Below are 17,683 nucleotides of genomic sequence, written 5' to 3'. Positions count from 1 at the left end.
TGTCATTTTCGCAAGGATATTTGTTTTTGAGGTGACAGACAGTTTTCATTATTGTTTGGTGTGGGGAATTACTACTCTGCATAACGGCCTCTCTCTCTCTCTCTCTCTCTCTCTCTCTCTCTCTCTCTCTCTCTCTCTCTCTCTCACTCACTCACTCCTGTGTATGAGCGACTTTTATTGATACGAACAACTCAACATTTTTAGCCAAACTCAAAATGTCGCCATATGTGTTGGAGGTCATGTGGATATTTCCATCGGTTTTGTTTAGAATTCTGGTCGAAGCCACAAGCTGTGCGGCCGGCCGGAGTAGTGGTGGGAAACTGCTTGTGTGTTTTTCTGTTCGGTTTGCGTGCTTTGCCAGATGAAAAAAGGTCTGTCCAACCGTGAAGAAACCTGTTAGCAACAACCGCATTTCTGGTGCGTTATGGCAAAAGCTCAGACGGGACATTTTCTCTTTTTACTCTCACTTTTCGTCCCCTTGTTTTTAACGGGTTTTGCGCGAGTTCTTTTATGTCAGAAGAATTCTAACTTATTATTATTATTATTATTACAATGTGCCGCATGACATCTCGAATTGGGTCGTTTTGTCTGACGGGAATTCCATAGCGACTGTGCAATTAAGCTTGCTGTTTCGATACATTCGGTATTTCACCACACGGAAAAGGGGTTATATTTGGGTTTCCTGTTTTCCAGTGCTTTCTCCGGGGCGATTCTTTGGCCTCTTTGAGGGGTGGGTCGGGAACGAACCTTTTGTGTGTTTCCTCTGAGAAGGGCGGAGTTCTTTCGCTCCCCGTTCTCGGGCAAAGAATAGCGCGCATCCATCCCGAGGATACAGTAGTTCAAGGTTTAGCTCGTTCAGTGTCGTCAGCAGCCGTTTGGGGATATCGATCTTCTTGAGCAGCGGAACACTACAGTTGTTACTCTCGTGCCGTGGTCGTCTCCATAGTAACTTGCCACCATAAGTGCAAGTGTTCGACGGCAGTCGACATCTAGACGATAATGTGGTTATATTAGCGTCAAGAATTCAAGAAAAGTGCGATATGTTGGTGTGTCTCGTGTGAATGGTGGACGTCTCTCAGTCTCTCTTCCTCCCTTCAGGTATCGGTGTCCCCTGTCTGTATGTCCCTAATATTGTGTACGTATGTGTGCTTGTTGTCCTGCAAGAAACATCCTCTGCTGCTTGAACGATTCCTCAGGACGAAATCGCCGCTACTCCGTGTGGCTTCGATCGCCGGATCTATCTGAGTGTCGTCCGCGTAGGAGCTTTCCTTCTTTCCCGAAGCCAAATTCGAATTGCAGCGGTTAGGCTTAGCGTATTCTGCGTTGAGGTCAGTGCGGCTGCGCACCGGAATGACAAAGTGATATGGACAGCTCCTCGGCGAGCCACTGGTCAGTGGGTCAGGTGGCAGCTCTCGTGTCTGCCGCTCTCGTCACCTTATACTTCGTGCTGCAAAGCTTTCAGTGGGCGGGGGAGGGATCGAGATCGTCGCCCCTGGACACCTGGAACGACGAAGAGAAACAGCTGTCCGGCGTCACTCCCGAAGTTTCTAGCCACGTGCGACAAGACGATGGCAACGATGGACCACAGGGGGACGGACGCGCGCGGAACAAAGTTTTTCGTCTTCTCAATGACGACCTTGGCAGGTGTTATTCGGGCATCTGCTCTGAGGTCAGTGAGCACGAGGGGACGGGGCGAGACAGGAGGAAGACTGCGAGTTGGCAGTCTTGGGGAAGCGCGGAAGCCCCTTTTGATATGATGAACGCAACGGAAACACGGTCGTGTGGGGCTGAATGGTGGCAGACGGTGGTGGGGAGGCGAACGGTGTTTGTTAGAGGGTGTTACCTGAACGGCTTCGGAGACCGCTGGCATTGTGCCCGAGCCATTCATAAAGAGATGCGTGATGACGTCACTTCGAGATACGACAGCCACCGCCGAGCGATGCTTGAAACCTCGTGCAGCGGAAGGACGTGTCGTAACGGGATCACAGAGGGAGCTGTGCACGATATGAGCGTTCTCGCCGCTTCGCAGCACAGTCAGTCAGAGGACGGAAAGGGTGGTACGGAATGCGGAGGAATCACCCGATGTGCAGTCACCCTTGACGATCCCGTGGCACGAGTGAGTGGCGAACCCGTACAGATAAACTTTTTCCGTGGCAGCGAACATTCTGCCTCCTCAGATAACAGTGTTGCGGTCACTCCCGTGCCTGCTCGAGGTTCGTCGTGCGTTCCAGAGGAGCACAAGATGGAGATACACGGAACGGACACGACGTGTCTCTTCATCTCTTCAGGAAACGAGTCGAGGAACGTGTCAGGAACAAGCACGTATCGAATTCACGTGGACGGAGCAGCGAGCCCACCGTGTGCCGAAGACCGAGAGAGTGTGCGCGTGTCTCGAAGTCCCGACAGCACTCGCGATTATCTGGACGCACTGCTGGTGAAGTGGCAGGAGGAAGTTTCCGAGATCGTGGAGGATGAAGATTCGCCAGGATCAACCGCTCGGTGTTCCGATGATGCAAAGAAACATTTTGACGACACGGAAGCGGCCCTCGCAGACCCGGAATTCCGTCTTGCAGGTTTGCTACTCAGGGACAGAGAGCGCCGGGCGAGGATGGACTACCTGGGTCAGATGACCGGCCAGAGCAACGATGGGCTGGCTGGCTTTATGGAGGGAGACTCCATCTCTGTTTCCTCCCCCTCAGATTTAGGGACGCCACCCAACGATAGCGAAGGGATGGCACGTGCAGACAGCAGGATAACAGAAAGCTCCGAAGACACCGCTTCGGGGAACTCCCCTCCTCGTCTGCACCTGCCGCCCAGCTGCTCGACACTTGCAGCTGAGGAGGCGCCACCTGACGGCCATGTGCCTGAGAAGTGGGACTTACTGCTGACAGACATCTTCGACAGGCTGGTGTCTATCCAAAGCGCGAGCGAACAAGCACTCGACCTCCGCGGCACCCTTTCGGAAGAGGCACTGATAAGATCGGAGCGGGAAGAGCGCATTTCGACCACCGCACTTTCCTCGAGCAGCAAAGTGCTAAATTTAGCAGCCCGAGAGGAGAGAAGCCCCGCCCATGAGCCACGTGTCACGTCCCCCTGCGGAGATGATGCCGTGCTTTCTTCGGCCACTTCAGAAGCCTTGGGATCGGCAGACAGAAGTACTGCCACAGCCACATCAGACAGATGCTCGCTCGACAGCTCGGAAACATCACCGATGATTGCGACCAAACTGCCGGAGCCAAATATGGAACAGCCAGTAGTGAACGGCACATGCGGCAAGCATCCCTGCGACAGATCCATCCTGAAAGGAGATGCTTATCGCGCGACGACCCCCGTGGCTAACAAAATAAAGAGTCTGCGTTTCAAGTCGGAACCTGACGTCATCAATCTTTTGCCCAACGATAGCGATGAAGACAGCGAAGACGGGAATGAAGAACCGCACGCGAATGGCGATAACTGGAACAGAAACTATCCCTCGTTCAAAAGAACAGCAGAGTTCGGAGAAGTAGAAAACCTCGCTTGTGATCCGGTGACAGTCGAAAGAAAAATCCTTCCCGTCAGGACCTCGGTGGTTGAACTGGGAAGCAAGATGATCCCCTTTTTCACGGAAACCCTGGACCTCAGGCAGCTGGCGACAGAAGGGCAGTGGAGCGACCTCGAGAAAGGGAATCCCACGCTGTTGACCACGGTGGTGAAGGAAGTGGAGCCCAAGAGAGTGGGATTCACCTGCAGGGGAGGCACGTGCAGTGACAGCAAGCCCTTCGATGCAGCAGCTTCGATTACGGATCGCGAAAACGAAAGGCGAAGTACGAGTCCAGAAATGACACGAAGTGGCAAAAACCCTCAGAAGCCAAAATGCCATCCAGCGGTCTTTCAGAAAGACATCTCCAAGCGATGCGGTGAGAAGAGAATGATGAGAACATCGACTCCCATTAGAGGACCAACTGACGGAAGGATGTGCAAAATTACTCCGGGAAGACTTTCGTTTGCATCTTCGAAAACATCCCCAAGGAAAAGCCCTCAAGGAATTCCTCTGCAGCACACCAAGAAACCGATTCTAGTGACAAAAAATGCTCATTCACAGAAGAGTGAACTTGGGAATTCTTATTCGACGACACTTCCAGCGGCAAAATCACCCAGCAGAAACAGTTCTGCATCTAAGCTGTCTTCTTCTTCTGGAAAAGCGGCCCCCGCAAGCACAACGGGCCTTATCGCACATCAGCCAACAACCTTCGTCGCCACTTCTTCAGGAAAGAGAACTTTCCAGGTGTTCAAACGTCCAGTGAAGATTGTGCCCGACAAAGAGCAGATGGAGAGAATCACGGGCTATCAAGCGGCAGTTGGAATAGCAAAGCCACCCATTCCTCCCGTCAGAAGTCCTGCATCGTACCGCCTTACCTCCGGAGTGAAAAGTAAGCTGAACTCTGCTCGTCGGCAGTACTTTGAAACGAAGGCCAGTGCGTCTGCCCAGCAGTTGAATGCCGATCGTTTCGAAGAATTCCGGCAAAAGGCACAGGAAGAAAGATCGCGACTCGCGCACAGCACTCCAGACTTGGCCGCTTTAGAAAAGGCAGTGAGGAGCTCGTGGAGAGAGAATTCTCCAAAGAGAACGAGCCGTACCGTGACCTCCAGGGAGACGTGCAAACATTCAAAATATCCAACTCCATCTGCCACAGAGGACATCTGGGTAACCTACGTACGACGCCTCCAGCAGGAGATGACCAGCAGAAGCCGCAGTTTGGGATATCTGGAAACGGACATGGACACATGGACAAGCTCCGAAGTATCTCCAGACACGAGCTCTTCCTCTAAGACCGTCGGGACCCAATTGGAAAAGGGCGTGGATGCCTCTCGTTCACACAGTATGGATTATTTGTCGGACGCTCTAGATGGGCCTGCATCACCCGTAAACACGTTGGGAAGAAAAGGGAAAGCACTTTCGGAACACGAACTTCGAATTCAAAGGTCGCTGCAGAATATTAACGTACCAGAGTGGTATCGCAAGTCCGATTTGAATCAGCGACCGAAGGCTGGATTTCTTCTGAACAGGAGGCCAAATAAGCCTGGTGGATGGGAGGAAGTGAAGTCTTTGGGATCTTCTACGACTAGTCTTTCCAGTGTTCCAGGAAGAATGAGCGCCCGTCGGATGACGTCTCCTGACTGGAGACACGTGCGATCCCTACGCTCGTCTCAAGAGAACTTGTTGTGGGCCAGGGGATCGCCTTCCCCAGGTCCAATAGAAACCAGATCTCTTTCCCGGTGGGGACGATCAAACAGTGGCCCTACTTTATCGTCTGGCTTCTATCGATCGTTCAGGGAACCCTATCTGGGGTGGAGAGCAACGCGCAGTCCTACAAACGAGCGGTCTCTCTCCCCTCAGTGCACAACCCCGAGTCAGTTGTCTACTAGTGAGCCTCTCTACAGTCCCTGTGACGCATATGAAACGGCAATCGACGAACCGGATGCTAGTCATCGAACCGAAGAAGGTGATGTGGAAGAAATCAAGATTTCTCCAACTGCTGTAAACGCGTACTCAACCAGTCCATCGTCAGATGGCAGCTTTGAATCGGGATGTCCAGAGAAATCGTATCCGGATTATACAGACCTCATCAGAGGCTTTTCCCACTACTCCCCAACCCCTAAAAACAGGTTCTCCTACGTGCAAAGCATTTATAACAGCGAACGGGATTTGATGGGAGAACTGGAAAAAAACCAGAACACTGAGAAGCTTTCCACTCGCATCATCTGGATAGAGTCGTCTTTCGTTGGGTCTCGGACGACGACGTCAGTGGTGGTGCTTCCCTGTAGCGATGGTGACGACAAATCCTCCTGGGAGCGGTACAATGGTAGAGATGAGCACGACGATATGGCTCTGGAACGTCCAGCTTCCAGATAGTTAGGTGAGTAAAAGTTTTGTTTGCAAAAGTTCATCAAGTTGTCCGATCATTCCCTTATAAAGTGGCTGCCAAACAGAAAGAAGCTCACAGAAACACAATTTTAAAATACGCACTTTTTTCGCGCAATATTTCAACAAAAACCAACCAACTAGGGGTAGATGGAGGTTGCTTCGGTACAGTTACAACAGAGCCCAATTTCATGTAAAAGCAGGTTTTCCATCCCCCCCCCCGACACTAATATGCTGTAGGGCTTGCGATCCTTCGTTTGGGGGTCAGATATCTAAAAGAAATCGCTAATCGTAATATATATATATATATATATATACTGTATATATATATATATATATATATATAGAGAGAGAGAGAGAGAGAGAGAGAGAGAGAGAGAGAGAGGAGTTATTTGCTTACTAACTGGCAGCGCTTTCTCACGGTAGCTGTTTCCTTAGTGAGCAAACCTTTTTTTTTTTTTTCTTCTTAACATTCCCTGTTGACAACAGCAAAGCTGGTATTTTATTTTCGCCTAAAACTGCCGCGATTTGCAGGGAATGCAATCACCTACAGACGTGGAGCGTTCGGAGAAAGAGTTAAAGTAAAGCGAGCTTCGTAGCCCACAACAGAGGGTCACATTCCGGAGAGGTCGGGATGCCCACTCACCAGCCAGAAATAGAAAAGGTTTAGTAAAGTTTGACTTTTAGGTATAAATAGGAGATAATGTTTCTTAAGTTTCTGGATCCAAGAAAGGCGTGTAAATTCAGGAGTGCTTTTTTTGGGTTCTCCTCGCGCTGACGTCGAGGAACGCAATGGCCGAGTAGGAAGAGATTTTAATCGGGGATAATTCTGGAGGCAGAACATCAAATATGTTTTCGGATTTTCTCGTGATCGCTAGCTGTGTGTGTGCGTGCGTGGGCTAATGAAAAGGTATACTTCTGGCCAGGAAGCGCACGAAATGAGGTCGCTAGAAATAGCGAATTCGGATCTAAATTCAAACGCGCAGGTGGCCTCCAGCAATGAGGACAAGGAGAGTGTTCCATTGCCACGAGAGCGTTACTCTCATCGCAACAACCCAAAGGGGAAGAGTTCAGCGCCCCTTTAAAATTCTGCGAGCCAAAAAAGTTCAGCAGTTGAAGGACGGAAGGAAATTCCAGAAACCGAATCGGAAAGCTTTCAAATGAGCTCGTTTCCGAAGATTTGGCAATTTATTCATCTCGATGATCTCATTAATGTCTTTCTACCATTAATAACAATATTCGAGAAACAAACTGAGCAAGCGAACGATTTCGCACAGACATTCTCGCTTAAGCTAAAAATTCCAATGTTAGTAAACAAAACTCTTGCACGTGATGTAATAAAATGGGTCGGGCATTATTACTGGCGAAATGTTAACAAAAATCTTTCAATTTTCTCTGATTCATCGTTCAAACTATCCGTTACAATCTCCGATTAAAAGCGAACTTTTATAGAAGTGCATAATTTTGGACACGAACTCCTACAAGTGTTAGGTGGTCTCTGGAGAGTACGCAGTTCGACCCAGTGCGGTGATATCAGCGAAACAAATAAAAAAGCGTAACAAACACACAACTCTTTGCAAAGGCGAACAGTTTCGTGTCCACATAACGTTATCGCTTTAATAAAATCGGTTTCATGAAAGTGATGGCATTATAACAGTTACGAAAGGAAAGGATAAATGACAGACCCGCTTAACCCTTCTGTCCTGGACGTGTGAGGAAAGAAGCGATTAAGAGTGGCGGGTTTGGTCTTGGCGAATGATTTTTTTTTTTTTTCACTAGTAAGAAATGCTAATCTGTTTAAATCGTCTCGTGATTATTTTGAAGGATCTTTAGCTCTGCGGGTATCGCGAAATCGCATTTCGATGTTAAATTAAACCCTACTCGAAGCATCTCGTTTATTTCAGACGCTTCGATTCTACTCGAATCTGCCCGCGAAGGCATCTTATCGTGAAACGCATAATCGGTTAAGGAGAGCTCCTACAAAAGAAAGATCCCGCGTAAAACAACGGCGTCGTCAGGGTTTCTTACGGGCATTCGAGATCCTGTGCTTTGGTCGAGACCGTGCCGTAAAATAATCGATGCTTATTTTAGGTAATCGACCGCGCCCACTTTAAACCTCAGGGTCCCGTAGATTCGGTGTGACGCCACTACTTAAAGAGTCTTGCTGTCTTAAACAACACTGGGGGACTTTCTTAATAAGAACTAAATTAAGCGGCTTTCTTGAAGTGTGCCAAAATAGCAGCTTCGTTACCAAAGCGCTTTAAAAAGTTACAAAGACAAAAAAAGCGCTTTCTTACCAAGTGTCGGCAAACAATCACTCGACCCTAACATAATTCTGCGCTGTTCGGCTTCAAGTTCTACTTCGTAGACAACCCCTGTGCGTACCATTTACAATCATTCGCACACTTCTCATCACAATCAGACTCTTCAAAGGAGGAAACCCGACACGAATGCGTAATAAATACAAACAGAGATGCAACTGGCCAAATGAGAAATTAAAAATCCCCACTTAAGATACTCCCCCTCCCCCTCCAAAGGAGATTTTAAAACTATTAAATACTAACCTAACCTAACCTATTAAATACCTTCTTTTTTTTTCCCGAAGAAATTATTTTAAAGTTCCCCACTGAAGGTTTCTTGTGTGGAATTTCTGAAATGTTTAAAGAAAATAATTAATCCAATTGATGTTTCGTGCAGCTTGGTGAAGTAACGTAATTGGACTATTTCATTAAGTTTTTATTTTTCTAAAGGTTCGTATTTAATGCGCAGGAATTATTTGGTGAGTGGGTGACAACAAGGCTTCGTTTTTCTGCAGATAATTTTGGATTCTGAAATCTAATCATTAAATAAATGAAAACACTGTCATTATGAAATATTCGCAACGAAGTATTATTATTATTATTATTATTATTATTACATCAACTCTTCTGGAGTCAGAGAGCGAGAGAGAGAGAGAGAGAGAGGTTTATACACTTTTATATCTATACTTAATGGCTTTATACACTACATTTATCTTATAAATAGGTTCAAATAACAAATCATGCAAAACGATAAAGGAAATTAAAATCCCTTATATATATATATATATATATATATATATATATATATATATATATATATATATATATATATATATATATATATATATATATATATTTGGATTCATATTTGAATCCAAAAATCCACATATCCAAAAATATTTGGATTTATTTGGCAATCGAAGATTTCATTTTTCTGTTTCATGTTTCGTGTTTACTCTTTGGCTGCGAATTGTGTTAATCGAAATATTCGCAAAGAAAAATATTCGATCACTGGGTCCTCTCGTCCTCATCGAACACACTTTGCCGCTGGTGATTACCTGGCCATTGTTTCGGACAGGTATTGCCGCACACGGAGACAATCTGGCCGATCGATCTGGACTCTTCGAGCAAAACAACGTTCCGTGTCGTAAGGCTCGCATTGTGAGAGCATAGTTCGAAGGGCATAGGCAAGCATTCCACGTGCTCCCATGGGCGCATAATTCTGCTGATTTCAATCCCATCGAATATTTGTGGGATTAGGGGAAATCATGTGCATCTGCAGCTCGATGCCAGTGGCTCGCTCGGTCGCTGGCTTCCGGACATTATTCTGCCAGTTGGTCCATAAATACCTCAGGACACCTTCCGTGGTGTAGCGCAGTGGTCTCCAAACTTTTTTGATCGCGTACCTCCAAGACAGAAAAAATAAATAGCGCATACCCCCAATTGATTGAACAAAAATCTACTGTAATAAGTATTATAAAGAGGAAATATGCCTTGTATCATCATATAATAATTAAAAAAAAAAGCTAGATATTTTTACACATTATTTTTATTATTAACAGCTTACAAACATATTTATTACAATATTTAATGTGAACAAAGGCCTTGCATTTCTTTCATAATTTCTTGAAATTCTGGGTTGATGGCTTCTGATACTGCGATGCGAAGGTCTGGTTCCAAGTTTAATTGATTTCGATATTTGGTTTTAATATTTGTCATTGCAGAAAATGATCCCTCACGTAAATAAGTAGAACCAAACTGTAGGAGTGCATCATTTGCTGTGTTTACTAAATTGCTATACCCGGACTTCAATCCCATCCACCAACCAATTGTGAAGAGATTTCTGTTGAAATTCGTTTTTCAAAGTTGTGTTGTATCTAATGTCAATTAATTGCTCTTGAAAAATAATCGGAAGTGGTCAATTTTTACATATTCTGCAAATGGGGTATAAAATGCTCTGCAAACAATGGCAATGATAAGAAGTAAGAGATTTACTCCCTAGTTTTAAAAAACATGACAGCTTTACCACGGACTTTGCACTGAGGGACTTTGCACACATTTATGTGTGCAAAGTCGCTCAAGGTGCGCTACTCGCAAATATTTCAGACAGCGACATATCTTGTTAGGGTTAATTACTAAGAGATGGAAGCACTTGTTTGCCAGCCTCTTCATCGGTGGCTGCTATAATTAGTGATGGACATGGGCCAGCTATCTCTGATTGGCTACTGGTGGAGATTGAACTGCCCACTCAGTCTCCAAAAGCTAGATAGGGTATAAAGGCCTCGCCTACTCCCTATTAGGGAATAAAAGGCGTTAGTTGATTTTTTAAAAATTTTTTATAACGTCTTTGTCTATATTATATATATGTTTAATTGATGAAAGAAAGTAATATTCTTTATCTTTAATTAACTACTTAATTTTTTTCCTATCAATATAAAACTTTGTTTGACGTACCCTCACGTATCGACTCGCGTACCCACTGGGGTACACGTAGCACACTTTGGAGACCACTGGTCTAGCGGAATAAAGGCCAAGAGTTGCAAAATTATTTCGGCCAAAGGTGGCCCAACACGCTACTAGATAGGTGGTCATAATGTTTTGGCTCATGAGCGAAAATTGTTAACAGGAGCTTGCCAGATAGAAAGAATATTTCCCCAAGAAAATGAATTAGTAATATGGGGAACAGGCCATTCCTGTAAATGGTCATCTGGTTTTAATAACAGGTGAATTATTAAAACCAGATGAGGTGTTAAGGGCAACAGACATTGAATCAATTTAAGACAAGGTGTGACAGATATTGTGCCTGTTAGATTGATTTCACCCATGCGTGTTTGAAACTACAAAGTATTTGCTAATTTCTTTTAAAAAAATATTTTACTCCGAACAGAAACAGTGAATGTTACCAAATATAACATACGAAGAAATAATAATAATAATAATTTCCATCAGTTTAGTTTATTATCATTATTTTCTTTTGCTTAACACAATTCACAGTCAAAGAGTAACACGAAACACGAAACCAAATAATGAAATCTTTGACTGGCAAATGAATCCAATCGGACCTTATTCGAAGGCCTAGGAATTGACTGGATATCGTCGTAAAATGTAAAATGTATCTCAAAGCGCCGTTTTCTGCAGCTTAAATGCTGTTATATCGGGGGGGGGGGGGGGGCTCGGTTTTCCTGATGTTTTTATAAATGCTCTTGGTGCTCCTAATAGTTCTTGCCCTTTCTTTCCAAGGTAGCTGAATTTCAATCTCCAGATCTCTACACTTGGTGGTTTTCATGCTTTTTCTTCTACTTTACTATCTACTAGAATTGCCACATCAATAAACCACATATGTTGTTCGACTTCAGTGAGGTCTGGCATATTATGTTCTAGATGTCTGTCTGCGTGAAATTAAAAGTGTCATAATATCATTGCATTTTCATTTTGAATTTTCCAATTGTGTGTTCCAAAAAGCTTTTTCAAGATGGGAAACTGTATTTCCTACACAAGCTCTAATTTGGCAACCTGGTCATGTCTTTGTTTTTGGTCTATATGGGCAATCTTGCTGCAAAAACTAATTAGATGGTCCACTGTCTCTTCTTTATCTCTGCACAGCCGGCATTTGTTATGGTTACTGATCTTTTCCCTCTACGCCTTCATTGCATTCGTTTATGGTGATTGTCCTTGATCAACACAGAGGAATAAAGTTGATGTCCCACACAATGAAGATCCTAGAAAGGGTTCTTGATGGTAGATTGAGGGAGGAGGTGGAGATTGCAAAGGAACAATTTGGCTTCATGCCTAGAAGATCAACAACAGATGCTATCTTTGGGTTACGACAGATGATGGAAAAATATCGAGAGAAACAAAGGGAGCTACATCTGGTATTTATTGATCTGGAGAAAGCATACGATAGAGTGCCAAGGCAAGAAGTCTGGAGGTGTCTGAGGGAGAAGAAGGTGCCGGAGAAATATGTCAGGTTGGTGCAGGAAATGTACAGAAATGTGAAGACAAGTGTTCGGACCTGTTTGGGACAGACAGAAAGTTTTCAAGTAACAGTTGGCTTGCATCAAGGGTCAGCATTAAGTCCGTTTCTGTTTAATATTGTGATGGAGGTGGTAACAGAGGAGGTGAGAGAAGATGCACCTTGGACAATGTTGTATGCAGATGACATCTTGCTGTGTGTAGATTCAAGAGAAGAAGCGGAAACTAAACTGGAAAGATGGAGAAAAGTACTGGAAGAGAGAGGTATGAGACTGAGCAGAAGTAAGATAGAGTATATGTGTTGCGCAGTGGGCGGTGGCCAGGAGACAGACCTGGAGCTGGAAGGAAATGTCATCAGGAAGGTGAGAGACTTTAGATACTTAGGTTCGACAGTGGAAGAAGATGGAGGAGGTGAGAAGGAAGTGGGATGCAGGATACAAGCAGGTTGGAGGAACTGGAGGGAGATGGCTGGAGTGTTATGTGATAAGAGGGTGCCGATCAATCTGAAAGGCAAAATTTATAGGACAGTAGTGAGGCCAGCTATGACATATGCTATAGAAACTGTAGCCCTGAGGAAAAATAACATTAGCAGGATGGAAGTAGCAGAGATGAGAATGCTTAGGTGGATGTGCGGTGTGACCAGAAAGGATCATCTGAGAAATGACTATGTCAGGGGAACAGTGAAAGTTACGAACTTAGGAGCGAAAATACAGGAGGCAAGGTTGAGATGGTTTGGTCATGTGATGAGGAGGGAGGACGAATATGTGGGAAGAAGGGTCATGCAGATGGATGTGCAAGGAAGGCGGAAGCGTGGGCGGCCAAAGAAGAGATGGAGGGAGCTGGTAGAAGAGGACTTGAAGATGAAGAACTTGGATGTGGTGACAGCCCAAGACAGGAAGGTATGGAGGAGACTCATAATAAACAGTGACCCCACTTAAGTGGGAGAAGCTGCAGAAGAAGAAGAAGAAGAAGAAGAAGACTGTCTCTTCTTTATCTCTGCACAGCCGGCATTTGTTATGGTTACTGATCTTTTCCCTCTACGCCTTCATTGCATTCGTTTATGGTGATTGTCCTTGATCAACATGCATCAGGATTTCTGTCTCTTCCTTGTTGTTGCTCGGCTTAAGCCATTGCCAAATGAAACGTGTCAACTTATTCTTCAATATTAATATGTTGGTAAAAGGCCACATTCTCCATCTTTCGGGCAATGTATATCGATCGACATTGCTGAGTGGATGAACAGCAATGCACTCCATTCGTTTTCATTAATTTTCGTGCATCTGCGGAGTGATGCCGATCAGTTATACATAGTGAGAAAAGTGCAGCACGTGGCCCTGCAGACAAGCCGATCAAGTGAATCCAAATCGGCTTTGTCCGGTCAAAATCCCTACTGTGTATCTCATTACAGGGATGGTCCGTATTGATTGTTGTTTTCCAGTGTTACCTCCATTCAGTTTAGACTTCAGAATTTTTCAGACTCTTTTGAGATATTCAGAATGTTTTCTTTTTGACTTCTGCGTGCAAGATGTCATCTGCCTCAAGAATTTCTAGGTGTGTGTGTAGGATTCATTGTGGCACAAGTTTTTATTTCCCTCCCATCTGCAAATGTGATTTCTTTGTTGTCTGTCATTTTCCCTCGCACTATGGAGAGGGTTGCGCATTTTTCAAGTCCAAATTTCATACAAATGTCTTCGTTGAAGATTCGGACTGGATTGAGCAGTGACGACTCAATTTCTCTGCATAGTTTAAGAGGTCATTCATGTATAAGAAATACGATATTTTCCCTGCCTGTTTTGATGTTTGATATTCAAAGGTAATCTTTTTCAAAATGAATGACAGAGGAATCACTGCTAGGATTTACGATAGATTGACAGTAAATCACCATGGAAAAATCCCCTCTTGACATTTACCAAAGTTGTCTCGTAATTAAATTTTTTCAAATGAATTTTTCGAAATCATTTTCTCGATTGACAACTGGTTTTTTGTCCCTCTGGAGTTTCTACAACACCCCTTTTGTTCAAAAGGCAGAAGTTGGTCTTGAGATAAATAACGACTAATCGAAGTTACTAGAAGTCTCGTGAATAACTTAAATATTATTGGCAAGCAATCAGAAGAAAGTTCAGAAAAATGAAACAGTTTCATCTTTCTGATCGCATGATACGCATTTATTGTTATTATTGCCGAGGTTTTTAATTTTGTTTTAATTTCATTAGGTTGTAAAGCCTGTTCAGTCAGTATAAAATCTTCAGTTTCTTCCTTAATATATCCATGCTGTAGTCGCTGTTACGTCTTAGTCTTGCTGGTGTTTAACTCAGTGTCTCGCAAAAAATTGTCACTTGTAAGAGTTCATGTTTTCTGAGATCAAATCAATTATTTTGCTGTTCTATCTGGTGGTGTAATTTATTTCCCATTGCACGTGAAAGACTCAGTGATATTGTCAATATAATTTTTTAAACCATAATCTCGGCACATGACAAAGTGCCAAGAGGAGAGCTACTCAAAACGCTACAGTTAGATGGCGTTAGTGAGACATTATATAATGTCTCACTAACGCCATATACTTGTATAAATATATAAACCCAGTACAAGTCTGCAAGATTCCCTGACTAAATTGAATAACTGTTGTAATAGATATAGTATGAAGTTCAGCAATAAAAAGACAAAGACAATGAAAATAGGCAGAATCATTGAAAATGTCAACTGTGTTGTGAATGGAGAACCTGTGGAACAAGTAAAACATTTCAGCTACTTACGCACGATTTTTAGTGCCTAAATAGCTGAAATGGTAAATTACATATGGAAATAGACAACAGAATGAACAAAGCTGGTATGGTAGGAAGTCAATTGAATAAATTCATATGCAATAAGAGAGAAATTAGTCAGAAGACTAAATTAGTTGTATACAAGACAGTGTTCAAACCAGTTTTAACTTATGGATCTGAGAGCTGGATTAGAAACGCTTGACCAAAGACTAGAGACCGCAGATATGAGAGTCCTAAGAAAGATTAGAGGCGTGAACAGATGGCATCAATGGCAATATCATATTAAAAATCGAGGATATTAGGAAAGAACTTGACATTGTCAGCATCCAGGAATGCGTTAGCAGAGCTAATCTCAGGTGGTATGGCCACTTAAACAGAATGGGCGAGGAAAGATTAGCAAAACAAGTGTTCTTTTGCCAGGTTCGAAGAAAAAGACCCAGAGGATGACTAAGATGTAGGTGGTGTGATACAGTGGAAAAAGTGCCTTAGAAGACGGAAGGCCTGATAATATTGGAATGTTGACAGATGATGGGCTAATCCAGAGGAAAATTGCTGATAGGAAGTTAGTAATGGTGTAACCTCTTTATGTGGTACTCTCATAATATCCTGCATACCCACGGTGGGTATATGTCAGGAATTTGATGATGGTGATGATAAAAAAAATCTCTCCACAGCAAAACTTGCGTGCGTACAAATGGATCGAACGCATTTTGCTAAACGCACTTAAAGGGAACGATGCAACGAAGCTTTCACCCTCGGAACCGTTTTAACAACGCAGAATGATGAGCAATTTTATTTACATGTTTACAGACATGCAACAAGCAGAACGAGGATGGAAACTGCTGTGGAGTCGTCGTCTTATTTTCTTTACACACGGAAGATGAGTTGGATTGGACTCTGCTGGCCCGATGCGGCCTTAGTAAACCAGGATAAGCTTCGTGTGCACAAAATAATGTCTGCTTTTCACGTGTACATAACAAGCACAAATGCGCTTAACTGAGCGGTGTTTTTTGCTTGGTCTTGTGTTTTCATCTATTAGGAGAACAATTTCTCGCTTAGTTTGCTTTTCCACTATTAACAGCAGCGCGAGTTATTCGGTTACATAAGAGAACAGCGCACGTTACGCATCGAAGCAAGTGCGCTTGTGGGAATACGAGCCACTTATCTGTCTCTCCTGCATTTAATCGCTTATCTCTCCTTCCTCTGCCGTGGCTTCCTGATTGAAAAGTCCTCTACACGCGTTCTTTCGATTCTCTTTGCTGTCACGACCACGCCAGCTCGGCCCTGACATTGCAAAACGGTTTACATTAATTCACAGCATCGCCACGCAACAGGGAAGTGAATAATCAGCTTAATGCGACGAAGGCCTGCGCATATTGTAATGCCCATTACGTTAATGAGATGATGTTCGACCTTGTCGCAAGGTCATCAGAAGGACACGATGACCACCGACACAATAACATCTCGAGTACCAGAGCACAAAACGGCACACGTGCTTGCCAGGTCTCCGAGACCCATTCTCTTTCTGCAGATTATTTAATTTACGGAAATTGAGAGAAAGTAAGAAAAATAAAGGTCTCATCCCGGGACGTTCAAGATAAATGATTGCCATAATTAGTCATTTGGCTTACTAAAGAAACCGAAATTAGATCACATTAGGAAGGAAGTTGCTCAACATTCACGAGGAAAAGTGCCCAAAGTGCGCTGAGAACGAGATGGGTCTCGTTCATAGTGCGAAGATGCACTTCTAGGAAGATGGTGCACAGAAAAAAGCGATCGTATTTAATGGAGACCTGAAATGACATGAAAGGATGCAAGCTTGGTCTTGAGAGCGGGGGCGAGGGGGCTTCCCGGATTACTTAACCCTCAGCGATGCATCAGAACCGCTAAGGGTTACATAACAATAGAGCAGACTTGTGTGAAAATGAGTACGTGACAGATTACTTAGCGCGACACGCCTTGCTTAGCGGAACTTGATGTGACCAAAAGATCAGGTTCAGACTCCACGGTCGAGCTTATTAGTTACGTGATGCAGCACTTACTTGTCCGTACGCGGTGGTTTCAGCCATCCGGAGTTAAACGAGGATAAGAATAGCGAACTGTTTTACCGTTGAATCAACGGAAATGGGTTTGACCATTCGGTTTGTGGCCCACGCAGTTCGCTACAGCGCACTTTAGCGAGAAAATAAAAAATGATAAAAGTTTCGAATCGAGAAATGAGCAGAGGATGAATGCAGTAGTCGAATTGGAATCGAAATGAGAACAGCCAACTTCTCTCGCAGAAGTGATTTTGAAAAGCGAGGAAAGAAGCAGAGATCGCAACGTCCATCAGGGAGAAAGGGGAGCGTTATTCGTTTAGGAGGGGTCAACTCTGTTCGCAGAGTTGACTCCTCCTAAACGAATTCAATTCTGTTCGCAACGTGGCGCGTGTTTCGTTGCGATCACGTGCGGCTGAATATTCTGTTTTCTGCTTGGAAACAAGCGTTCCCTTCGCAGCGGAAGAAGACTCGTTGGCATTCCTTTCGCATCATTTCGTTTTCGTAAAGTTATTCTGTGGACACACTTCGGGATTTCCACATCACCTCCCTCCTACAATGTGCCACCCACTCTGCAAATACGAGAATCCCAAGTGGAAGGGAAGTCGTTGCTTCTTGAAGTGCAATTCGGTGGCGAGTTTTCGCTCAGCTGAAAGTTCGCCACATTTTGACTCCTTTCCAAGCGAAACGGAAAATTTGAAGATTTCTTGT

At 44.2% G+C, this 17,683-nt stretch overlaps 1 protein-coding gene across 1 annotated transcript in view; it reads left to right on the top strand.

The window, feature by feature from the left end:
* Positions 1-1,945: 1,945 nt before the first annotated feature.
* Positions 1,946-17,683, top strand: part of LOC150103681 (uncharacterized) — a 46,171-nt gene continuing 30,433 nt past the window's right edge. Inside the window, exon 1 of the mRNA XM_090397052.1 lies at positions 1,946-5,897. Coding sequence (XP_090253178.1) covers positions 2,006-5,893 — 3,888 coding nt within the window. The 5' untranslated portion in view covers positions 1,946-2,005 and the 3' untranslated portion in view covers positions 5,894-5,897. The remainder of the gene's footprint in view (positions 5,898-17,683) is intronic.

This window comes from Typopeltis vanoorti, chromosome 8 (assembly GCF_054136105.1).
Source record: "Typopeltis vanoorti isolate ZY-2024b chromosome 8, IOZ_Tvanoo_1.0, whole genome shotgun sequence".
In the NCBI taxonomy this organism is placed as follows: Eukaryota; Metazoa; Arthropoda; class Arachnida; order Uropygi; family Thelyphonidae; genus Typopeltis; species Typopeltis vanoorti.
Note: the sequence above shows the minus strand (reverse complement) of the source record. Positions and strands in the feature narration are given on the sequence as shown.